Raw genomic sequence first — 25,606 nt, forward strand, 5'->3', positions numbered from 1 at the left:
CCCCATGGCTGTTCCTACTACACCAAAGTAATTAAACTTCTTGGTTAAATACTTAGTAGTATAGTTAGTTAAATACTGAGCTAAACTTCAGACTGTGAGAAAGGAGAGTTTCACTGGTCTGCATGACAGTTGTTTAGCCTGTTATAGGTAATGAAAAGACTGTCTTTGGCCTATATGCTGAGACTTTTAAGGTACCAGTTAATTCTGATTTATGTATTTTTCTAACCTTTTTTTTTTAACAATATCAGGACTTTGTGTTGATTTCTAAAAGCAAACTCAGTGTAAATTAGAGGAAACCTCAGTGCAGTCGAGCACTGAGCAGCTCCAGCAGAGCAGTTGGAGGTTTAGCAAAGAGAGTGTTTTCTTTCATCCGTCCAGATTTTGCCTGTTTATCTGGTGATTCAAACCGGGTCCTCTTTAAGCTTTAAGCCTCCCGCGCTGTTATTGAGGTTTCTGCAGCCCCCACGGCATCCATCTGCCGTCACCCGATGGACTTGAAATGAACTTTTAGCACGATCAGCTTCCTCATAGTTCTGGTCGAGTCATGACTATTCACTTATTTTATTTGGTCATGACCCGACGCCGCTGTATGCTTTTTGTGCCGGACCATATGGCCCCTCTAACCGCTCTGTTAGTTCTTAAACAGCTCCACTGCGCTGCCTTGCACAAGCAGAGACAACGGCTTAATTTAACCGCAGTTATATCAGCAGCGCAGTGTGCTCACAATCTAATTACCAAAGCTGAGGGAGTTGAGAAACAGACTGGCGTTTTTCTTTAGCCTTTATTACCCTGTCATGGTGTTTTAGCAGAGGAATAGCACTCTTGGTGTACTTTATGCTGCCAGCTTCCAAATTAACTCATTTTCTACACCAGGCAGTGCAAAAAGCAGAGACAGATGCTTGTTTAGTCAAGCCACCCCGGTCTTTAATCTCTCTTTCACAGACTCATAGACTTAAAAAGTAACATGTTTTTAAAGGTGGTAACACCGTGTTTGTTTTTATTTATGGAAATGCCACTGTGGTGTGAAAGTAATGTTGTTATTTAAGCACTGCAGGAAGAGATTTGAGAATATTAGCTACTGGGGATTCATTTAGCTGCTGAACAAAAAGCAGAACAAGTAAAGTGACCTTGATTGTCGGAGTGAAGCAGAGAACTTCCTTTCCTGGCACACGGTCGCATGTGTAATGTTTTTAGTCCAGCGGTGAACATCCGGTTTGTGCTGTGGGGTAGAGCGATGTGCGCTAAATGGTTGGTAAATGTTTTATTCCGATGAGGATTCATCTCATCGGGTAGGATGGACGGACTGTAGATGAAAAGGGTCATCAAAGAGCCCTCTGACCCGGCCGCTGCCTGCAGGATTGACAGGAAAAGGCCAATCTTTGTATTCCTGTCCTGGTCTCTGTTTGCCAGAAAAGTTTTCCCTTCATTCAGGAGCGATTCCGGTTTATGGTGGCTATATTGTTCTCGTCCATAAACAGAGGAAGGCAGCTCTGGCCACAGCCATCTGTCTTTTTAAAGATTTATTTCAGTGAAAACAATGAAGCTTTAATAGTTATGGTTTCCTTAAAGAATAGTCTCCACCATTAGCTAAAGCGTCTGCATCACGTCAGTGTTTTTCTGAACTCCAAAAACTTTATGATCTAGTTTATGGCAGCACGCCTGCTTTAACCTCTTTCTTGAAAGCTCTGTGACAATCAGGTAGATTGAAGCAGAGGTTTTGGCAAAAAATTTGCACGTAAGGAGAACTCTTTTAAAGCACAGTCACACTGTTACCGTCAAATAAATAACTAGATGGGAGTAAATGTGGGAAAAATATATTCTTCTGCATGTCCCCAATGTCTTTTCCTTTGCTCTAAATGAATAAAATCCTTGGAAGTTTTATCCTCTTAATGTGAAGACTTTTTAACAAACAAGCAAACAAATTTGTTTTCTGCTTCCTGCTTCATGCTGATTTTATTTTAGTACAGTCATATTTTTTATGTCCCTGTAAAAGTAGAAATTAAAGGAATGACCTGAGTTAACCAAGCCTCCTACATCGGCTAGTTTCCTGTGGAGCCTTAACTCTGTGGTTTTTCCCTCCCCTCTCAGGTCCTGACTGCTCCGTCTCGGTTCCTGCCAATTCCTCTTTTTGGAGCCGAGAGGAGTACACCGAGGCCGGGCTGGCCAGGGCTTCCCACAAGGCTGTAGTTGAGCTGGGCGTCATGTGGGTCATCGGAGGCTACGTCTTTAATGCCTCCGACTATCACATGGTCAAAGCGTAAGTTGACTCCCCCCAGCGAACATCTTCGCTTTGATTTGTAGGCATTGGCTGCAGCTCTCGTCCAAAAGAGCTGCGAGACACTGGTTCTCCTTGTTGCTATGCGACTGCAGGGTTTGTTCTTTTCAAACACAGTGTCTTTTTTGGAGAATATTTGAGTATTTAAAACTTACGCCCAGTGTACTGAGGGCTAAAGCTGTACTTGGCTGTCAGGAAGAAGCCGCAGGACTTCCCGCCTCCTGAAAATCGACATGAAGAAGAACACAGCTCCGTACAGACAGTGTGTCTTGGACACAGACGGCATGTAATTAAAACCATAAAATTACAGCACTGGCTCAAAGTTATCACCCTGAACTCCACCCAGGACAATCACACACATGCCCTCGGCTCAAGTTTTGGTTTATTAGATTGCCTGTAAGCCAAGGTGTGGTTTTTTTCTTCGTCTTTTTTTTCCCTAAACTTAGGTCATGTGAAACTATAAATGATCATTTTGTCCGCCTTGCACAACCTATTTAATTGAATTAGAACACATATATAATCCCCCTAAGTGTAACTAGTTACCTTGTACCCAGTGTAACAATGCTTTCTTACTGTTATACCTGAACATAAGATCCACTTTGATTGCTGGCCTACTGTCAGGCCTTGGCGATCCAGATATTTGTTATACACTGGTATCTGTCAAAGGTGCTGCAATCTTATTTTAATTATTTATTTATTATGACCCTTGAGTTTCCAAAGCAGAGGTCCTAAAACACTGAACTACCAGGTTGCCTAAACAAGCACACATTCCTCAAATACTGTCGAATTTTGGAGATTTATTAAATCAAAGCACGTTAACATGTGAAGACTTGAAGCCTTATGTTTGCTTGCTCATCTAATATCCTTTGCTTTACAGTAAAAGTCCCTTAAAGTGATGTTGTAACTTGGCTCTATATGACAAAAAATGATTTGAATTCAACATTTGGTTTCTTCAAAACTCAAAATGTCACGAACCGTGACAAGATTCCAAACAAATATCGTGGGATTGAATGAAGCGATCAGTTTATATTCCGAAGGCCGTCTTGCTGCGATGCCCTTACGTGCTGCAAAAACATTGTTTGGCCAGTACTACAACAACATAAGTCAGGAACAGAAGGAGAGATTGATGTAAAACTGGAACTTAAAAGGCTGGCAGAGGCAAAAGCAGCGAGGCAGTAACTCTAAACTGTTTGCTGCAGGGCCGGCATTTACGATCACACTTTAAATCAGCTAAATGCATAATCTCATGCAGCGAGTCAAGTGATTAATAGAATCTTTGCTGTGCTTTGTTTGGTTACTTTGTGAAAGACTTTGAACACTTTCATATACAATTTTAAAGCGAGCTGGGAAATCCTTCTGTAAATCTGAGCAAAGCCGCTTCTTCGTTCCTGCAGGTATAACGTCAGCAGCAAGACATGGATGAGCCTCGACCCCTCCGTCAACACTGTCACACCACGATACGGCCACTCGCTAGCCCTGCACGAGGTATGTGAAGCTAAAGTCGTTGAAAGCACAAAGTGAGTGTATGCTCTTAACTACATCTTCGTACTGCGGTGCATTTTACAAATCTTACAACCTCCCTATTCTTTCTTTATGCCTTTTAGATAACCTTTTGTTATCTGCAGCTTGGATATAAATAAATCTCAGGGTGTTTTTATGCAGAAATGAGGCAGTTTACTCTCTGCAAAAAGACTTTTAGGGATTTCTGGTGGAATAATAACAAGAGGAGGAGGTCCATTGATGATTAACAAACAGAATTTAAATCATTTTAATTTACACGTCATGTACCATGACGTCATACTCTCAGGACATTACTCATAACGGATTTATAGAAAACTGCACATGATGCCTCAAAAGGTCTGTTTCGTTAAAATTATATGATGCATTTAAAAAAAATTTTTTTTTGGCCTTTATGTGATAATAAAACAGTGAATACAGATTGGTAGGTGGGGAGAGAGAGAAGTGGAAGACACACAGCAAAGGGCCATAAGCCGGACTTGAACATGGCCACGTGTCATATGGTTGAGCTAAACTGGCTCCTGCATTAAAATAAAATTCCCAACTTGGCTGCACCTACGTAAATGTTCATCATGTCTACTTTTAGTCTGGAGCCAACACTGTCAAATGGCCTGCTCTTAATTTGAAGAGCCATTATTCTGTGTGACCTCCAGGCCATCTTCAGCTTATTCATAGGAGAAGGCGAAACAGCAGTAGGCGTATTGTTATTTTGTTATATCAAACAAGACATGAAAATAGTCATCAATTTGCTGGATTATAATAATTCTTCTTATATGTAACATGCAAGCGATACAGACTCTGTAGTGTTGTTGCCGTGAGTTATTCCAGTGAATTATAAGAAAGTTTAACTTAATTTGTTAGCAAAATTCTGCAAAAAGTCTTTGGAGTGTGCATATAATCCTGCTTCACTCTTTGTTCCCTCCAGGGTAAGATCTACATGTATGGCGGAAAGATCGATGCTACAGGAAATGTCTCGAGCCAGCTGTGGGTTTTCCACATCCAGAATCAGACCTGGGTCCTTTTAAGCCCCAGGGCCAAGGAGCAGTACGCCGTGGTGGGACACTCTGCCCACATTGTGCCTCCTGTCCACGAGGGGGACGGTCCCGTCATGCTAGTTCTGTTCGGGCACTGTCCTCTGTACGGTTACATCAGCCAGGTGCAAGAGTACAACATTGGTAGGTTTTAGGCACTTGTGAGAATGTGGTCAAACTAAACTAAAAATATACATGTTTATGAAAAGAAAGTGAAGATGCTTAAGAGGTCTCGTCGTCATCTGAGACGCAATCTGCCTGAGAAAACTGGGTGAATTCAATTGCGGCTGTGGCTGATGGACAAGCACATTTTAAACTTGGATGTTATCTTTACCTGAGCTATCAGCAATAAGAAGTGATGGCAGTCTGATACGTCTTTCACACACTGCAAAGCCCAGCAGTAATGATCTCTAGTAAAAACTCTTGTATTTGAGTATTTCATTACATTGTGAAAACTTGAATTTAGATTTTAATTGTCCAGTAAAATCCTATTATGTGACCCTCCAGCCAAGAACACATGGAGCATCGTGTCCACAGATGGTGCCCTGGTCCAGGGGGGCTATGGCCACAGCAGTGTGTTTGACCCCAGCACCAGAGCCATCTACATCCACGGAGGCTACAAAGCCTTCAGCGCCAACAAGTATGGCCTAGCAGGAGACCTTTACAAGTTTGATGTGGGCAAGAGGAAATGGTGAGAGATTTTCTGTTTTGTTATGAAATATGCTTGCTTAAATGCTACAGTAGCAGGGTTTTCACACATGTACTGCACCCCTGATCATACCCAGCACAGTTACGTGCGAGAGTGCAAGCAGTTGGATCGAAAATATGCAGTCAAACTACAACCTCCTGAGTACAAAGTCGGCATGATGTGAATGTGTGGGTGTGTGAAAATCCCAGGTAGCAGTCTGGAGCATTTACAGCTAGCAAATGTGCATGACGTGTCCTGCCTATGTGCACGCTGTACCGCAAAAGTTTTTTAAGTAGCGTGAACACGTGTGGAGCTGGCCAGCAACTGCGGAAAATATGTCGACCTGATAAGCCCCCAAATTATTTTTAATTATCACTTTCCAAACCTTTCACTGTAAGGATATACAGGTACTTAAATGCCATTTACATTACAGTAATAACTTAAATGCACTGCCTTCTTTTACTGACTTCCCTTTTTCTTCAGCTGATACCTTTGTAAAAACTATTTTGGTAATCAGCACTTTGACCTTGCAGAGATTTCGCCTTATTTTGATAGAATTAGTCACAGAAGTGCCGCGCAGCCTTCACATGTCTAAACCTCTGCTAATGGCAGGAGGTTGCACTCTGCGGATGAAGCATCTTTGAACAAGCCAAGGTTCAACATTCAGTACTTAAGGCAAAGTTTGCATGTGTAAGGAAAACAAACTTAACTCTCTTGAGTTACAAAAAGCGTTCACGTGACGACATTTTAAAATGAAACTCGCTGGTGCTCTGAAAATAAGGGCCGTGTGGCGTTCAAGTGCTTAACAACAATCCAAACTGTGGCTGTGCAGGACCATTCTGAGAGACAGCGGCTTCTTCCGGTACCTCCACACAGCAGTGATGGTTAGTGGGATGATGCTGGTGTTTGGTGGAAATACCCACAACGACACCTCCATGAGCCACGGCGCCAAGTGCTTCTCATCGGACTTCTTGGCCTACAATTTAGGTCAGTAACACACACAGACTTTTTCCTTTCACTAAGGCTCTTTGCTTACACCCATCTACATGCATTCACACCTGAGAGCTGCTTAGTACAGCGGCAGGCTTCTTGTTGTCACTAGGAAGCTCCACTGGAGCAACAGAAGGTCAGATTTTTGCAACTTGCAGACTCAATAAAAACGCATCTTCTATTCATAACTGGAATAAAATAATAAATAAATACTCATAACGAGATGTTGTTAAGCTTTCCAGCACTGTGGTGTTTTTGTCATATTCACACTAGTATTATTATGCTGGATCTTGGTATAAAAAGAGAGAAATTAAAGCTAACTGAGAGAGTGAAGGTGCTTTTTGACTTCTCACTTTATTTATGTGCATAACAATCCTGTTCTTCATAATTCTTAATGCTTTGGAAAAGCTGAATCCTGTGGGGTTTTGATTTCAAAATATTTATTGTTCCTCCAGATAGCTTTTGATTTTCACCGTTTCAGAAGAAACACTTTGCTTTAAATTACCAGTCGAATGAGTTGGCGCTTGGAATTACTCCTCCGCTAAGGCGAGAGCTCTGGCAGAAGTACGCGATACGCACTCTTTGTTTGTCAGCGAGATCAAAAACTGCAAAACTGCAAACGATATTTCATTAAAACTACCTGCAAAGGGGGAGCATAGGAAGAAGGGGAAAAAAAGAAACGATCCATAAAGTTTTGATGTGGCTCTGGATCATCTTTAAAAGGTGAAAATTGGGAATTTGCCTTGGCTAGGGATGCAAACTTTGTCCGTTTGCCCAGACAGTTAGTTTGTTTCTTGAAGTTCGGGCTTTTGAAATAATATCGCCTAAGTATTTGGAAGCTTCTAGCTCTTTCCTTTTGCTCATTTCAACATGACGGTATTAGGAAGTCTGTGGTGTTAGCCCCGCCCCTGGAAGGGTGAGCACGAGCAGGTTTTGTTTTGTGTTTTCTTAAACACCTGACATATGTAGTTAATTGTCGTCTGGGATTTTTCTCAGACGCAGTCATACTGGTTTACCAGTGATTGTACTGGAAGGCACACAAAGGTGTTTACTGCAGTTCGTGTTGCAAAAAAAGAGCCACTCCTCTTGAGTGGCTTTAAGGGCTTTCCTGGACAAAACGGGAAGTCGCCCCCAGTAAGATCCAATCCTCTAACCCAGCGGTCCGCAGCCCCGGACCCGGGGGCTGGGGACGGAGTCGTTTGGTACTTCGCTGCGAGAGTTGAGGCTTGGGTGTGAAATTTATGGTTCTCAGGGTTTTCATCACTAACTCTGTTTCCCTGGGTCTTTTCCTGTGTTGTAGTTGTGTGTATTATTTTGAAAGAAATATTTACGTGATACCATAGCGACCAGAGAGAGGAGGACGTTACTCTCAATGTTGTTGGTGCATTTCAGGAGGACGCTGCTAATAAAGTTACACAATTATACAGTGAATTTGCGTTTAATATTATATTTACAAAATACCACAGTTTTTGTCTTGGTCGTATCATTTTATTTTGTTGTATTTATCCGCGACACCTTAAAGGCCGGTCAGTGAAAACATTGTCTGACATTAAACCGGTCCGTGATGCAAAGGCTGGGGCCTGCTGCTCCAACCTACCTGCTGTGAGGGAGTTATGATATTAAATCAATTTTTAATTAGTGTGTCTGATGTGCACTTCTCATACAAATTAGTGACATAAAGGAAAACCTGGGCTTCAGGGTTGAAAACTAGCAAGTTCAATTTTATGGACCTTCCCCTCCAAGCTGCTCTGTGAGGATTTCAGGGTGTCTGTAAAGCAGGGTGGGCATTCCTACTCATAGCTTTGGGGACATAAACTATATTTATTCGTGTTTATTCATGCAGTCTCTTTTCTGAATGCTATGTTGCAATTCTTCGGGATACCTTAGGTTTGTAAATTATTACTTGACAGCAGAGCCCCTGTGCAGACTGCTGGCAGAGTAGAAAATCAGATTTCTTTCCTTTTACAAGTAAAATACTGAGATCAGAGTTGATTTTTGAGAACTAATTATAATCCTGTTTCAAGTTCTCCTCTTTGTCCTAATGTAAGCTAACACAGCTTTGTCACAAACCATCCCGGCTTCCTCATTCTGTTAACTGCCTATAAACGTTGTCATAAATTGAGTCTGCCTCCTTCCGCAGTGCCGTCGCAAGCTGCTCATTAATGAGAGACTTCACTCTCTCCGGATGGGAGAATTCCCCGGAGGCAGAAAATTGCCCCGGGACATGTGAGGGTTTGCTGTGTCATTTCCATCATGATTGACAAGCAGTGAAACTATCTCTCAGGGGCACACACACAGACACACACACACACACGTCCTCCGATCTCTCACAGCTTTTGTTCTCGAGAATTGCAGGTTCGGACTAAGACATCCCTTTGTGGTATGAAGAACGGATGATGAGGCAACATGTGCCACATATGTTTAAGTTACCGCATGCTGTGTCTTGCCTGGCGAAATGAGACTAGCTCATCTGACCCTGGCGACAAATTGTTTTTGGGATTTCCCCAGAGATTATTCGAGCCAAACTTTTAGATTTAATAAACTTTAAGCCCACCAACCCCTCCCCTCCTTGTTTCTGACCTCTGCCTGCCACTCCTCATCCTCTCTATGATTTTGTAATTGGACTGAAAGTACTAGCTCACTATATTACTCCAGCACCAGCCAGCTGTAGGGTCGGTGTCAGCAGCCGCAGTGGTAATTAGAGTCAAGATGGCCCCGCGCCGAGAACTAATTGTCTCTCCTTAACAAGCTGAACTCAATTAGAGCATAGAATTCAAGAGCTGTCCACTGTCCTGACATTGGTAAATCGTGTTGTAACATAACCACCGTGAGGGGCAATGCACCACACCAGCTGCAGTGCCATCCTCTGACACCAGAGGGCACTGTCTGCTCGTGAACGTGGAGCTCTCACAGATGTCCGTCCATCTCCTCTGGGAGACTATGGTGACTTGCACTGCATTGTACCGTGTGAATGTGATTTACCACAGTCACTGTGCTGGCTTCTTTAGGCTTTGACTTTCAAGCTCATTCTTTTTTTTCCATTAAGATTTTATAGCTGCACATACTGCTGCTGCTTTCCATTAAAACAAACATAAAGGAATCAAACCATTCAGTTATTCATTTACCTGCTAAACACCAATATAGAAATTTAGAGGTCATGACATCACGGCGGCTTTCCAGTGGCTGAATTTCAAACTGTAGGTAAGTTGCAGTAAGAATAGAAACATTTCTCCTTTGCTTCATTTTATTAGTTACTAGACAAACAAGTTGGGTAGCACTAGTTCGGATAACAACATCCATATGTGTAACTTCAGACTGACAGATCTGCATATGAATATGCAAAATCTGTGGGTCTGAAGCTTTCTGAGAGCCTAATCGTTTAACAGATTGTGAATTCTTCCACCTGCAAATTGCAGAAAGGACCCAGAATAACTTGTTAGTGTGTCGCAGGTTCAAAACACCCTATTGCAGTTTCCACCACCAAAAATGGAAAGGCCAGGCTTAGAGACATGCAAGTCAAATCCAGGGATACCAGTTCAGACTTCGTTTGAACCATCAGACTGTTGGAAATTGGTCACTTACGTCTGCTTATGTGGGTCAAACAAAACCATCACTGACTCTCTGTCCCCTTCTGCACCTTTTACCTGCCTTTACATTCAGCTATGGCATTCCACTACCTGTGATCAGTGTCTCAGTCACTTCGGCCATTAGCTTGTCTGACACGAGAAGATGAGCCTCGCTAACCACCCAGAGCGTGTCAGCGGAGTTTGCCACAGCTGAAGACATGTATGTTATAACGAGTGGGAGCAGGTGAAGGGTTTAACTTCTGTCTTCTTTTCATTGCAGCGTGTGATGAGTGGACAGTCTTACCTCGACCGGACCTGTACCACGATGTCAACCGCTTCGGACACTCTGCAATCTTCAGTGATGGGTAATCTTTAATTAATTACGTAATTGAAAACTCACCGGATTAAAAGTGGAAAATCCTCTGCAGTACATATATGAATCTCATTAAACATGAGCTCCTGTATGATTTTTCTTCTTCACTCCATTCCTTTCCTGTTTGTTTTATTTATGATCGCTGTGGACTTGTTAGATGGATGATGGAACAACCACAAAACAACAGCAGAGAGGAAATGAGGAACGCAAAAACGTAGAAAGCTGCCGTTTGTTGTCGAAAAACGATTAAAAAGGATTGTTAAGAAAGAGAAGCTGAATTCATGAATGGATGCTTTGGCATTCAGAGTGACAGTTGAGAACAGAACAAGAGATTTTCAAGTATTGGCAGCAGACTTTTTGATAAAAGGGAGTCCTCAGAGTTCCTTTGTTGGCTTAAACCCTTCAAATACACGTCCTTTGCTTGATAGGGGACAATTGCAACACACGTGGGGTTATTGTTGCTTCTTAAATTGTGTTGAATTTATGGTGTAGCATAAGGAAATGGTCTTGCACTATGGCAGCACAGAGCGGGGACAAAGGGGAAACACTTGAAGCAAAGGAAAACAAGCAAACAATGCATCACAGGGAAAAATCAAACCCTTGTTGCCTTGGGAAAAGCTGTGTGGATCCATACATGACATTTCATTATCAGTCTGCAATATGAATAGATTGTGATGGGGATGGTGCTGCGAGCAGAAGCGATGAGTCATCACTAAATATGATCTGCTCTGCCAGCAGAGCAAGACGCTGCGATCCATATTACATTATACATCCTGTTGTATAGAAGACATTAAATATTAACATTAATCACTACCCCTGTTTTGGGGCAGTCCTTATATTACTCATGACTCCACTTCCTTGGGAGCAGTTCAAAGTTTGTTCATGCATTCATTAACTGTTCGAGTTCAGCGCAATCAAAAGTTCACAGCAGTTGAACTGAGCGGTATTTTTTTTAAATGTATTAAATGACGATAAGCAAGTTTACGAGAAGCCGTAATAAGGTTTAAAAAAACAGGCTCTACTGCTGTAGTCCTTAATGTCAGGTTTGAGTTGTTATATTGAAGACAGAGACTGATGTACCTGCTCCACATTAGCTTAAGTACTACAGCAAAACTCTCCAAGCATCCTTTGGTCTGAACTTTAAAGTAAAGGATCTGCATTTGCTTTCAGGCCCCCCCAAAAAAACCTGGCACAGTCTTTCCTTTGAACTGTGTCTTGCTATCTCAGTTTCTTTAAATTCTCTGTTAAAAAACAGTTTTCATAATATTTTTGAAAGAAAATGATTGGGAGGGAAAACACACGCTTTCACTATCCGTAAGACTTTTTCTCTACAATGACTCACATCTTTTAAATGAGAAGAAAAGAAAGTGGTTAACTGATGTAGTCCCCTGCAAGACTACCATGTTCTCCTCCTCCCGATCTAGGCACTCAGCAGGATGTCCTCAGCGTGCAGTTTGAAGTGTGCCCTCCACGATCCAGTGGAGTGGGGGTGGCTTTTGATCAGACTTGTGCAAATTACCCATCTACCCGGCCGGGCAGCCTGTGAATGGGTAATTGGTGGATGAGTCTGAGAGCATGCATACGCTTAGGCCCACGCTCGCAGAGTAATCCCAGTAGCTGAACATAGGCCAGTGGAGAAACATGTTCAGAAACGACCTGGACCCATCATCAAAATGCACTCTAACACGCGCACAGTAGGGGGTCCTGTCAGGTCCATCTGCACAGGAAGAGAGCGCTTGTTGGGGATTTAGCAGACTTAAGAGGCAGGTTGAAGCCCAGAGAAGAGGAGGATCACTTAGAGTGTGCAAAAAGGGTTGAAATTGGGCAAAATAGTAGGGAGGAAATTCACTTGTCTTACTTCCTGAATCCCTTCCCTCCTAACATCTATTTCACCTGTAGTCCTCTAATTCTTTTCTTGTGTTCTCCTGCAGCGTTATGTACGTGTTCGGTGGCTTTAACAGTCTACTGCTCCGCGATGTCCTCACGTACACCTCGCCCAGCTGCTCGGCCTTTTCCAGCCCGACGTCCTGCAGCCAGGCCTGGCCAGGAATTCACTGCGTGTGGAACGCCACCCAGGAGGCCTGTCTGCCTTGGGAAAGCGACGTTATCGGCACTGAACAGCAGCAGCAGCCCTCCTGCAACACGAGATCATGTAGGTGACGCTGCAGTTGCATTGAAATGCCGCACGGACGTGACACGTGAAGCTAATCCAAGATAATTTGGGGTTCTCGATGCTTTCCTTCAGTGTGTGCAGAACTCATTTGCATTCGCTTCACTGATGTCTGATGAGATGCATACGCTGCCAGAAACGGCTTGTTTGTCATGGGCTGCCAACACAGTTCCTCACATCAAAGAGGGAAAATGAGCGAAAAAATATGTCACCTGGGTGTTTTCCTCTGTGTGTGCTTGTGCGTGTTTGTGTATGTGTGGTAAGTTTTGGAATGTGGAAAATATGGCCCTCATGCATCATCCAGAAACAAACAGTTATACCTATAACTTCTGTTCCCTGAAGGAGAGGAATGAGGTGCAACACATAAGTATGGAACATATATATGCACCCCATAGAGCAGCCATCAAACTGGAGTCGGACCACCAGCATCACCAGTGTGCAGTAGACCCAGCACAAAGAAGCGGGACAAAGCGGGATCCTTGGTGCTGTATGCCAGTGAGATAGCTTCTATAATCCAGTGGGGCAGCCTCTGTTTAAACAGGGGGGTCTACCTGTAGTCGGATTAGCGAAGCAGACAACTGGTCTCATAAAAGCACATTCTGAGTGCTCTTAATGTTTGTACATAGCACACGTGCATCCTCTTCTGCTTCTTAGATGCAAAAGAAGAGGAGCAAAAGCTCAGATGCTCAAATTCCATTGAGCTATAAGATGCAGGAATGACCTTGGGTAAACATGCCGCATTCGGGTACAATACGACCCTGAGGCCATCAGGAGAGAACTGTGTGCAGGAGGGATGCACAGACAGAGCGTGAAGGTCACCTACTCGCTTTTCAGAAGCCAATGGGAGAACCAGTGCAGTCTTATATGAAAGAAATTTTGTATACATGGACTCGGTGGGTTCAAAGGGGTCTACAAGGGGGCTCCAGCACCAAAGACCCATGCAGGGACACTGAACCTAACCACGGGTCTCGGGCGGCAAACCCTTTTACAAAAACTTATGACAAGGAGATGTGCAACCCAATCAAAACCAATAAGATGAGCAGATATTGCTGAATCTCCTGCAGCAATGTCAAAATATCCAGAATAGACCACTGGAATGGAGGATTGCGCCGGTCCTAGCACCATTGCTTGAAGGTCTGGTTGAGGCCCTAGATTGTTGCTACTATGCTTGCTTATCTATCACATTAGACCTCTCAGCAGGTAAGCATGAAGGCGCCAGATCCGGGCGCGGATGAACCACTTCTCCTCCCACCTGAGAGAGGAGGTCCCTTCAGAGATGAAACTGCCAAGGCCTTGGTGCTAAAAGACTCATTATATCCACATCCATCAAGGGGCCACTAGAATCAGAGAGAGCTGCTGTCGACACACTCTCTCTAGAACTGGAGATATTATTTCCGCTGGGGGAAATGCATACAGGAGCACGACTGGCCACTGGTGCACTAGTGCAAGCATACTATGTAGATGATGAGATATTCAAGGACTTCACCATCTTATGTTGAGAACATTCTGATTGTTGTTGACAGTTTTTTGCTAATTGGAGAACCTCTGCCCACCTTCTGAGAAACTCTGGCAGTAAAAACAGGAATTGACCTGGTGCTAATTCAATTAATTAGTTGCAAAATGTCCCACCGGCTGTTTCATTTTAGGACCACTTACTTTTTTACTTTTACTTTTTACCAGTCTTTTTTTTTTTTTTTTTTTTGCCTCCGTTCCAACTTTTTAAAGATGTATTGCTGCTCAAAATTAGCTAATATAGTAGTACATTTTCCCAATTTCAACACTCATTATGGTTTCTGTTTTCTCTACCAAATAAAATCCTGGATTCTGTTTTTGTTTACATTTTGTGTGATGTGCAAATGTGTTTGTTTGGTTTTTAATTGCATTGAGGTTTTATTACATTTTGATTTCTAATTATAAACATCCCCCAACGCTAACACTCGTGACACTGATGCACCCACACACAATTTCTTACATGTGAGCGTGCGTGTCAGTGAGGTAATCACAAAGGACAGTCCAGCCTTCTCTCTCTGGTTCCTGTTGAGAGTTGTCTTCCGTTTGTTTGTCAGTTGTCACACAAAGAGGAAAACCCAGAAACATCAGTCTTTCTCCTCGGCACGGCTGTCTTATTTTCCGGTCTTGCTTCTACAGCAGTGCTGGCAGATGGAAACCGCTCCATGGCATCTCTTTCCGGCACATTAAATACAAGGGATGCGATCTGGCAGTCAACACTGGATACCCCGAAAGAGACGGCAAATGTTTTGACTGAGCTGTGGTTAATGGCAGAAACAGAGTTACTGGTTGCTTTGACTTTTGAACTGACTGGAAGATTTCTGTCTCTGTTCTTATAAATTAAAAAAAAAAAAGTGCACCCTGTTCTACATTTTGCAGACGGTGATGCTGAGAGATGTGACCAGTATACCGACTGTTACAGCTGCACTGCCAACACCAACGGCTGCCAGTGGTGTTCGAGCCAATGCGTGTCTCTTGGAAGTAACTGCACCTCTGCATCGGTAAGAAAACTTGCTCTCCACCCTGCCCAGAGCATTTGGGGACATCGCCTCTAACTGTGTTACATATAGGAGCTGAAGAGGTGCTTCTTATAAGCCTGGGAGGATCCAGAAAGCAGGATATATCAGGTTGTAGAGAAGGGGCCTGCTGGGCTTACTGCCTGCAGTCACCTCATTGCTTGGGGGAGAAAAAACCCTTTGTTGGACATTAAACACACAAAGTAATGGTTTTGTTGGACACCAGTGGTTTTTCTGCAAGCTGCAGAACTTCACAATCTGATGTTTACATGCGTGGATGTGTATTCACTTCAGCAAACATTGCCAACTAACATTTTGTTGCCACGCAAGCCGAGTGCAATTTTGCAACTTATTGTAATACATGAATAGGTAGTGTTGTTATGATCTCGAGCAGTCAGAGGCTCTTTGAAGCACAGAATAATGAATGCTCAGACACAATAGTTTCCTGGAGCCAATTCCAGTGCAGCTTCACTAATTTTGGCAACTTTTTGTTGCTTTCAATGGACTACACAAACTTTTTCCATTTTTCTCCAAAGGTTATTTCATCTTAAAACACACATCAGAGGGAAAAATACAGCCTGTCTCAGTCCAGCCCATGTGTCCTTAAAAGAAATCATAATAACCCTGACCCCTAGAATCTGAGTGCTTACATTATGTTAATGGCAAATTACTTTTTTGAGTCTACACTCACTGCCATGCAACAATGCTCCAGAATAGGACGCTCCATGTATGCGTGCAAACGAACCTTTTTGGGGATTTTCTGTGATGGTCAGTAGCACCCTACACACACCTTTCCATCTTGCAGCTCTGTTATAATGTACACTCACTGCACCTGTTCAGCTGCTAGGTAATGCAAATATCTTAGTCTGCCAATATAACTGCAAGCTACTCAATGCATTTAGGCATTTTAGACATGATCAAAATGACCTGCAGAAATTCAAAGTGAGCATAAGCGTGTGAGTGTGTTTGAGTGATTTGAGGAACTTTGAATGGCATGTTTGTATGTAAAAGATCCAGTGAGCAGCAGTTTGGGCAAAAATACCTTGTTGATGCCTGAGGTCAGAGAACAGAGGCCACACTGCTTCGATCTGATAGGACCGCAACAGTAACTCAAATAACCAGTCGTTAAAACCACGGTGGTGTGGCGTAATGGTGTTGTTGATATTTTCTTGGCACGCTTTAGGTTCATTCATAGCAAGTGAATATTGTGTGGATGCCAAAGCCTTACCAGAGTATGGTTTCTGATTATAATCATGTGCACACGATGTGGTCCTTTTATGACTACAGTGTTCTCATCATCTGATGGCTGCTTCCAGCAGGGTATCACACCATGTCACAAACCTGAAATGATCTCAATCCAGTGTACTCAAGCGGCCTCCGCAGTCATCAGATCTCAGTCCAATGGAACATCTTTGGAGTGAGGTGGAACAAGAGGTTCACAGCAGCTGTGTGATGCTGTCACTGTCAATATGGAATTAAGGCACTCGCGGAGCCCAAAAATGTGTTTTCATCAAATGGTGATGCTGATATGTGCTGCGGTGGTATCTCAGCTTCTACAAGTAAAAACGTTTCATCCGTTCTTTCATTGTATGATTACCACAATGTATTTATTCATAATAAGAAGGTCAACATTAATATTTTCTTCCTTTTTATTGAAGCAGGTATGTCGAGTAATGGTTTTTACAGTTTGTCGTGAGTCCATATTTATAACATAATATAATGTGTTTCATTAGCGACCCGAGCAGTAAGATGTAGGCTAATTTAAAGGTTTATATAACATGTAAGTGGATTGTTTTATGTAAGTAATGTGGGGGGAAGAAAGAAGAAACGTTTCTAAGATAAAATTCTTGTTTAATAAGAAAAAAGGACTCGGGCTTTCTGTGCAAGCAAATATACTATTACTAAAATAATCAGCCATGTCTACTAAATGGATAGACTTGAGCAGAATTCAGTGCTTTGTGTGACAACTAATGAAACATTTTCATGTTTGCTGGATCTGGTTTGTCAATCTATGATCAGATTACTCCTCTGTTAGCCGCCGGCAGACTCGCACAGTTCAAATGTCTCTTTCAGCACTCTTATCTGCACAATATGTGAGAAATGAGTCTCAATATCTCTGACTTCAGTTATTAAATAATCGAATATTTAAATTCAAATAGCTGTGTTGTAGGAAAAAGAAGACTTTGATTTTTTTATTTTTTTATTTTTTTTTTCCAGCGCATCCGAAGTTTAAATCTTTTTGAACGAATTTGAAAAGATCTGTCTGGTCCTCATATATCTGTTCCCCTTTATTCTGCGTGACTAATAAAAAATGTTTCCTTTCTTTTTGTTTTGTTGTTTTTTGTTTCATCTGAATGAATATCATTTACGCATCATGAAATGTAATTGTTTTGCAGTTTAGAGTCCAAAGTGTTGATGTCTGTTGTTTTCGGGTTTCTTTTCTCAGGGGGCCATAGCAGAGTATGAAGTTTGCCCCAAGGACAACCCGTCGTACGTGTGCAACAAGAAAACAAGCTGCAAGAGCTGTGCTGTGGACCAAAACTGTCAGTGGGATTCTCGCAACCAAGAGTGCATCTCGCTGCCAGGTAACAGGGATGCTTGGAAGAAATAAAGCAGTTTTAATTTGAAAAGATTACGACAACACACACACACACACACACACACACACACACACACACACACACAGGCAAAAGGCAACACGAATCATACTTAGTTTCTGAAATCTAGAGGTGCAAAACTGATAACAGAATTTAAATAGTCAAATATTGATACACAGCACAGATAAGCAGGAAGTGCTGAACAGATATTCACCAATTTTATCTCTCTAGTTATCAAACCCAAGTTAACTGTTCATATATCAGATAAAGTCTGTCAGAAGGAAAGTCACTCCTACGCGAGAGCCAGGGTACACCCTGGACAGGTCGCCAGTCTATCACAGGGCTGACACACAGAGACAGACAACCATTCACACCTATGGGCAATTTAGAGTTACCTATGAATCCCCACTAACAGAAAGACCCTGGCCTGATGTTGGAATTGAACTTCTTTCTGAGAGGCAACAGTGCTAACCACCGAGCCACCGTGCTGCCCCCTCTGAAATCTATTAAAAATAATTAGCCACATGCTACACAGTGATGAAAGCTCTGTTTTGGTGAATGACAGAAATATAGACTAAAAATATTACAGCCAACTGAAACTAAACTGGAAATTAAAACATTTTTAACTAAAATAAAAAAATAGATTTGTGAAGAAAAATTACAAATTTTACAAAATCAGTTGTGAACTTGGAAAACGAACAAAGAATAGAATTAAAAACACAGCAGAAATATTCTTGGTTTTAGTTTACAAGTTACCTGATGAGGCATTGATGGACGTGTTTGAAACTTTGCATGTCTACAAGACGGAGACAACTGCTTTTTAAAAAGTTCTGTATTTTATTATAATACCTGTACTGCTTCTGACATACATAAACTGAAGGTGGCCAGTTTTTCCAGTAGATATACAGTCAGCTTGCATATTGCATATCAGAAGTATTGACGTCTACTCTCTCCCCTGCAGAGAACGTGTGTGGTGAAAGCTGGCACCTGGTGGGCAACTCTTGTCTGAAATTCATCACGACCAAGGACTCGTACGATAACGCCAAGCTGACCTGCAGGAACCACAACGCCGTCCTGGCCTCTCTGACCACACAAAAGAAGGTGGACTTTGTCCTGAAGGAGCTGCAGATAATGAGCGTGGTGGTAAGGAGAAGGGGGCGATTGGAGGGGGAAGTAGCCAGGATATTAATTATCGGATTAGAGAAAATGTGATATTCTCCTTGGGGAAATTGGGTCATCAGACTAGCAGAGAGAAAGATACCGATAAGACTTGAGATGCGCTGAGAGTGCCGGAGATAAAAATGGATAATTACAGCAAAAAGATCAAATCAGGCAATGACTGAAGAATGATACACTACTTAGACAACTAATGATGTCGTCTACAAAGAGCCTTCCTTGATATACAGTCTTGTTGAAGTAAGCGGATGTGGACACATTAGAAGACTAAATCAATAAGTTACACACCGGTTCAAAAGACCAGCACATCTGAAGTCCACTGTAAGAAAGATTTTTATTTCTCATGTTTTTCTCTGATTGATGAGCATAAATGGACTCTTGTGCCCTTTCTCTAGTTTTTGCCCTTGGCTGTCTTTTCAGTAGCTTTTGAAATCTTCTCTTTTCCTTCTTAATCTGAATGAGCTCTGGTTGGATTCTGTGTGTGTGTGTGTGTGTGTGTGTGTGTGTGTGTGTGTGTGTGTGCGTGCGTGCGTGCGTGCGTGTGAGAGAGATTTTTGAACCATTAAGTGTGAAACAAATCTCCCATTAACAGATCTCTTCCTCAGAGCTCAGACATCTCTTACTCGCTCCATTAGAGCACATGCACAAAAATCTATCCCTGCGATCAATCAACCATCGCAAGCTGCCGTCTTTATTCTGTTCACGTATCCGCAGATATGGACGGAGGATAGACCGGACGCACTGTTGGGTATCGGGTTGTAAAGTCTGAATTCAGTTTTTAAGTTAGTTGGGGTTAAACTTCCTTAGGTTTGTAAAAATTTGTGCATCTTACCAAGTTAAGCAGAAGATTTAACAGAAGTTTTATCTTCTCCAATAGTAGAATTATCTGATTTTTTTCCCCCTTATTTTGAAATGTTTGACATGAAATGATTTTATTACATTTTGCACATTAAACCATTAAGAAATCAATCAGTTCATTCATAAATAGACGAGAAGAAGATGTGTAGATAATACAAAAAGTATTTTGTAATATCAGGAAAGTCCCTACAAAAAAAGAAAAGAAAAAAGTAATATAGCTCTTTGTAGTTTCTAATTACATACCAAATGCAAATACTGCCTCCTTTAACTTAGGCCACCCATGCAAAAAAAGCGATCCTGCAAAGTGCCTTGCAGCCACCACACGGCAAATCTAATGCTGAAGCTAAATAAGACAAAAGGGGTCTAAATCACAAAGTCAGGCTGGAATTAAAGAAGTGTCTTTCATCCATTCTAATGAAATCGTGTAGATTTCCCCTGCTGGTCTAAATTTGTTCTGGTGGTTGCTTTTCGGTAATCTTTGTGCTTAAGGGTAGAGAATAATGGAAGCTTAACCGCTCTGGAATAACATTGGTTTTCAATGATACGGGCGCAGAGATTTGAGAACAGGCTCCCTTGTTGTATTGATGGTGTACATCCAGTTCAGTAGTTCCAACGGTTTCCAGGCAGGTTTAATCAATCTGAGAAATGGCGATTGTATTCGATCTCAAAGGTACAGTTATCCCTCTCATGCCTGCGAGAGAGAGAAAAGTCTTTTTGTTTGCTACTATTGCAATATTAAAACCATTGATTAGAGATGAGTTGGATAACGAAGCTTCTCAAGTCAACTGAGGTAAAGCTGCCTTTATTGCCACTGCGCCTGGTGCAGTGTGTTGCACGTCAGAATGAATGAAAAGCTGCACTGACATTTTCTCTTTGTGTTGTAGTAAAAACATGTGTTTTGGAATTGATTTAGGTAAACTGATTTAATCTTCAGCATAAGTGTAACTGCCGCTTACGTTTGAGATGTTTTCCAGAAAAATCTGGCAGCAATCTGTTACCAAATTCGATCAGAGCAAAGAGCCATCGTGTGAAATCCTCCTTTGGTTTGGTGTTTACAGTACAAGGCCACTGTGACGCCGTGGGTAGGGCTCAGGAAAATCAACGTGTCCTACTGGTGCTGGGAGGACATGTCGCCGTTCACCAACACCACCCTGCAATGGCTGCCGGGTGAGCCAAGCGACGCCGGGTTTTGCGGCTACCTGGCCGAGCCGGCAGCCACCGGACTGAAAGCTCAAACCTGCATAAGCCCGGTGAATGGCAGCCTGTGCGAACGACCAGGTGAGCTCACTATGTTTATACACTCAACAAAAATATAAACGCAACACCTTTGTTACTGCTCCCATTCCCCATGGGATGGACGTAGAGACCTAAAATTCATTCCAGATACACAATATAACCATCCCTCCCAAACAGTGGTCACAAATCAGTCCAAATGTGTGGTAGTGGGCACATCTGCTATATTGAGATAATCCATCCCACCTCACAGGTGTGCCACATCAGGATGCTGATCTGACATCATGAGTAGTGCACAGGTGTACCTCAGACTGCCCACAACAAAAGGCCACCCTGGAATGTGCAGTTTTTTGCGCTATTGGGGGTCTGGGGACCCAGAACCGGTCAGTATCTGGTGTGACCACCATTTGCCTCATGCAGTGCAACACATCGTCGCATGGAGTCTATCAGATTGTCAATTGTGGCCTGTGGAATGTTGGTCCACTCCACTTCAATGGCTGTGCGAGGTTGTTGGATATTCGTGGGAACTGGTACACGCTGTCGTATACGCCGGTCAAGCACATCCCGAACATGCTCAATGGGTGACATGTCCGGTGAGTATGCTGGCCATGCAAGAACTGGGACATTCTCAGCTGCCATCTGCCCTGAACAATGTGAACCATGATTCATCCGTGAAGCGCACACCTCTCCAACGTGCCAGACTCCATCGAATGTGAGCATTTGCCCACACAAGTCTGTTACGGCGACGAGCTGGAGTCAGGTCAAGACCCCGATGAGGACGACGGGCATGCAGTTGAGCGTCCCTGAGACGGTTTCTGACAGTTTGTGCAGAAATTGTTTGGTTGTGCAAACCAATTGTTCCAGCAGCTGTCTGGGTGGCTGGTCTCAGACGATCTTGGAGGTGAACCAGCTGGATGTGGAGGTCCTGGGCTGGTGTGGTTACACGAGGTCTGCGGTTGTGAGGCCGGTTGGATGTGCTGCCATATTCTCTGAAACGCCTGTGGAGACGGCTTATGGTTGAGAAATGAACATTCAATGCACGGGCGACAGATCTGGTTGACATTCCTGCTGTCAGCATGCCAATTGCACGCTCCCTCATTGCTTGTGGCATCTGTGGCATTTTGCTGTGAGACAAAACTGCACATTCCAGGGTGGCCTTTTGTTGTGGGCAGTCTGAGGTACACCTGTGCACTACTCATGATGTCAGATCAGCATCCTGATGTGGCACACCTGTGAGGTGGGATGGATTATCTCAATATAGCAGATGTGCCCACTACCACACATTTGGACTGATTTGTGACCACTGTTTGGGAGGGATGGTTATATTGTGTATCTGGAATGAATTTTAGGTCTCTACGTCCATCCCATGGGGAATGGGAGCAAAAACAAAAGTGTTGCGTTTATATTTTTGTTCAGTGTATTTTAAAGTCTTTTAATGCACATGTATTTTTACATAACAGAAAAAAGAAGTTGCATGCATGAGTAATGCCATGTCTAAGAACTAGCTGAAGAGAAAGGGTTTTTTTTTCCTCTGTAACCTTTCTGTCCGTTCTTGTTGAGGCTGCACAAGTAGATTGTCATGCCTGATGCTCATTTTTGTTGCAGATGCCTCATGTCTGCCTGATGAGGCTGTCATTAGGCTGATACTGGGTACACAAAAGGCAGATGGAGGCCTAAATGGATTTGTGAATAGCTATGAGGCTCATTATACCTCTTGCTGTAACAATGACACCTTTTAAAATTCACTTGTGTTCATTTCTCACCCTTTAAAATGAGCTTAAGAGACTTATAGCTGCTGCTTTATAATGCCCTGGAGTTCAGCAGAGGCTGATGTCCCACAGAGGCATCTGTGCTAAAAGAGTTTGTTGCATTTTACAGCCAACCACAGTGCCAAGCAGTGCCGGACACCCTGCGCCATGAGAACCACCTGCAGCGAATGCACCAGCAGCAGCAGCTCAGAGTGCATGTGGTGCAGCAACATGAAGCAGTGCGTCGACTCCAACGCCTATGTAGCCTCCTTCCCCTTTGGCCAGTGTATGGAGTGGTACACCATGAACACTTGTCCACGTAAGAGATCATTTTCCCGTTATTGCAATTCGATTTCATTTCATCTGCCTACATGTTATAAAAGTATAGCTCCTCAATAGTTTCACTGTTCCTCCCTTTTTTGCCCAAGGACTTCTGGCAAGCAGTTTTGGCCTGAGGGTCATTTCATGACCAAACAATCAAGATGAGAAACCAACTAACCACATTAAAGTGGGATTGAGGCTAAAACCAAGTTTTAAAACCTTTAGCCGTTTAATGTAGCCCTTCACAGTTTAAATTCTTAATCTCCTTTTAGTAATACTTTATTTAACAGAGTTATTTCTTAGAATGAAATATGTAATGAATTGAATTTCAAGGGGAGTAAAGGAGTTTCATTTAATTGCTCCACTTAATGACTAATTTATGTTTTAGTCAGAGCACAGCATGTTGGTGAACATGGGGAACAAAAACTTTAGTGAAATTTTCGGGTGGTTATTGAGCGTGCCATATGGGTGCAAATTGCCTGGTGTTTCCCATATTTCCTGTCTGATTTGACAGATTTATTATTATTATTTTAATCAGTCATAAAATCATAAAGTGGCAAACAAATAATCTTAAGACAAAAGAAATGGTTCAATGCGTAGATGAGTTAGAAGAAGAGAGTGTAACATTTTAAAGCTTATTTCCTTATTTATCACTGCTGGGGGAGAGTGACTCTAAATGTAGGGAGCAGTAAAATTGGGCACCCTTACCGTCGTCTTTGCTGCTGCTAAATGTTTTGGATTCTTTTTTGGAGTCCGATCAGCGGTGCTGATCCTCGATCTCTGCGTCTCTCATTTAAAATCCCATTGATTGCACGTAAAATATTTACTTTTAAGAGTTGCCAGCTCATGCCGGCTGCCCAGTCATTCTCCTACTTTGAACAAATTGCAGCTGCTGCCATAGCAAAAACACTCTAGAAGAAGAGCCCGACACTTGAAACCGTTGCAGCATTTCATTTAAAGCTCTGAAGCTGCAAGCAGCTACATGTATAACTACCAGCCCTTCAGTCACGATTCATTAGTTGCAATTTAAGAAACGAGGAAAACCCGGCGAAAAATAAAGCATAAATCTGAAATCTGTGTATGTAGTACTGTAGCTGCAGTTAATATACTCAATCATTCAAGCATATGCTGCTCTGGAGATCTTCACCAAATTTACAAAAAAGGCTTGTTGATTATTGGTCTGTAGAGTAGAGCAACTTTGGACTGCTAAATGGGGGGGTTAACCTCCATTTAGCTGAACAAATAAAATTGTAGCCCTCCACTGAATGGCGATGGGGATCGATAATCTGGTTTGATAGTTTGAAACCTGGTACTTTTTGGATTTCGTCTTTGCAGCAGAGAACAATTTTCTTTTATGAAACCTAGCAGGTGAATCAAGTTATTATAGCCATCGATGGATGAACTGCTCATGGGGCGAGAGATGGAAATTAAAGGCACACATTCATGTGCCATGTTGACTGATGATGATTACATGTTAAATGGTTATCCAGCTTATAGATAGCTTTTGAAACTCTCTTCCTTTCCAAATTAAGTGGAAATTAAGCCAGATTTTTTTTTTTTTTGAATAGAACACACATTCAGTTTTTCTGAAGAAACTGTTTGACATTTTTTGACAACCACATTCTTGCCGGGCTATAGATGTGAAGATCAATCCAGCTGTCCACTTTGAAGCTAAAAGCAAAGAGGCTAGCTTTGATTTAAAGAGTGAAATCCGGTGAAACCAGCTGGCACGACCCTGCTAAAGGTCGAGAGCTAACATGATGTAACCTGTAATGTGTGAGGAGATTATATTATAGCCATTTCCCTCCAGTTCCAGTGTCTTAGCTTTATTTTAAGCTAACTCAAAAATGATCACGCTATCGCTTGCTGCTACTGACTAGTGTTTTATTCTCATATAAGCACAATTTTCTGAGTACCGGTATGTCGAGAATTCAGAGCTCTGATTGTTGAAATACTGATGGTTTTGTTTGTACCTTCCAACACAGAATCATTTTTAAAAGCCGTTTTTATTTTTTACAGTCAAAGAATTCAGAAATATAAATACCTTTTTAATCACCTGGTGCTGCGTTGTGTTTCACTTCAGCGGAGAACTGTTCTGGATACAGAACGTGCGGGCAGTGTCTGGATCAGCCGGGCTGCGGTTGGTGCACTGACCCCAGTAACACGGGCAAAGGTCAGTGCATCGAGGGTTCCTACCGCGGGCCCTTCCAGACCTCTGTCCCGGCCCCTTCCACCCTTCCTGGTCTGCCCGCCAATCCTCAGCCAGCCCTCAACGCCAGCATGTGCCCGAGCGAATCAAAGTACAACTGGTCCTTCATTCACTGCCCAGGTAGGAACGTAATCTAAGATATTAGTTATGTGACATTAAATGACATTCATGCAAATTAATTTCACACACACATGTTGTGGGGATTACAAAAATGGTTGTCTGTTAAATCTGCGTTGTAACAAAAACCTAAATGTGAATTTATCAGACAATAGGCATCCAAAGAAAGTATGTGTTTATGTTGCATTTTGGGAAAATGTGTTTCTGTATT

General features: G+C 42.5%; 1 protein-coding gene across 4 annotated transcripts in view; it reads left to right on the forward strand.

Moving 5' to 3' along the window:
• The window catches only part of atrn (attractin), a 142,166-nt gene that overhangs the window by 26,895 nt on the left and 89,665 nt on the right, over positions 1–25,606 (forward strand). For all 4 annotated transcript variants that reach the window (XM_085342960.1, XM_085342959.1, XM_085342961.1 and 1 more), the window contains exons 6-18: positions 2,089–2,257; positions 3,670–3,760; positions 4,719–4,968; positions 5,332–5,515; positions 6,345–6,499; positions 10,349–10,433; positions 12,373–12,593; positions 15,000–15,121; positions 17,583–17,721; positions 18,695–18,876; positions 20,826–21,045; positions 22,879–23,067; positions 25,153–25,398. In XM_085342960.1, the coding sequence (XP_085199086.1) occupies positions 2,089–2,257; positions 3,670–3,760; positions 4,719–4,968; positions 5,332–5,515; positions 6,345–6,499; positions 10,349–10,433; positions 12,373–12,593; positions 15,000–15,121; positions 17,583–17,721; positions 18,695–18,876; positions 20,826–21,045; positions 22,879–23,067; positions 25,153–25,398 (2,253 nt within the window). The remainder of the gene's footprint in view (positions 1–2,088; positions 2,258–3,669; positions 3,761–4,718; positions 4,969–5,331; positions 5,516–6,344; positions 6,500–10,348; positions 10,434–12,372; positions 12,594–14,999; positions 15,122–17,582; positions 17,722–18,694; positions 18,877–20,825; positions 21,046–22,878; positions 23,068–25,152; positions 25,399–25,606) is intronic.

Source organism: Diplotaxodon limnothrissa, linkage group LG19 (assembly GCF_057381915.1).
Source record: "Diplotaxodon limnothrissa isolate DT_005_m linkage group LG19, D_limnothrissa_male_GT1.1, whole genome shotgun sequence".
NCBI classification, from domain to species: domain Eukaryota; kingdom Metazoa; phylum Chordata; class Actinopteri; order Cichliformes; family Cichlidae; genus Diplotaxodon; species Diplotaxodon limnothrissa.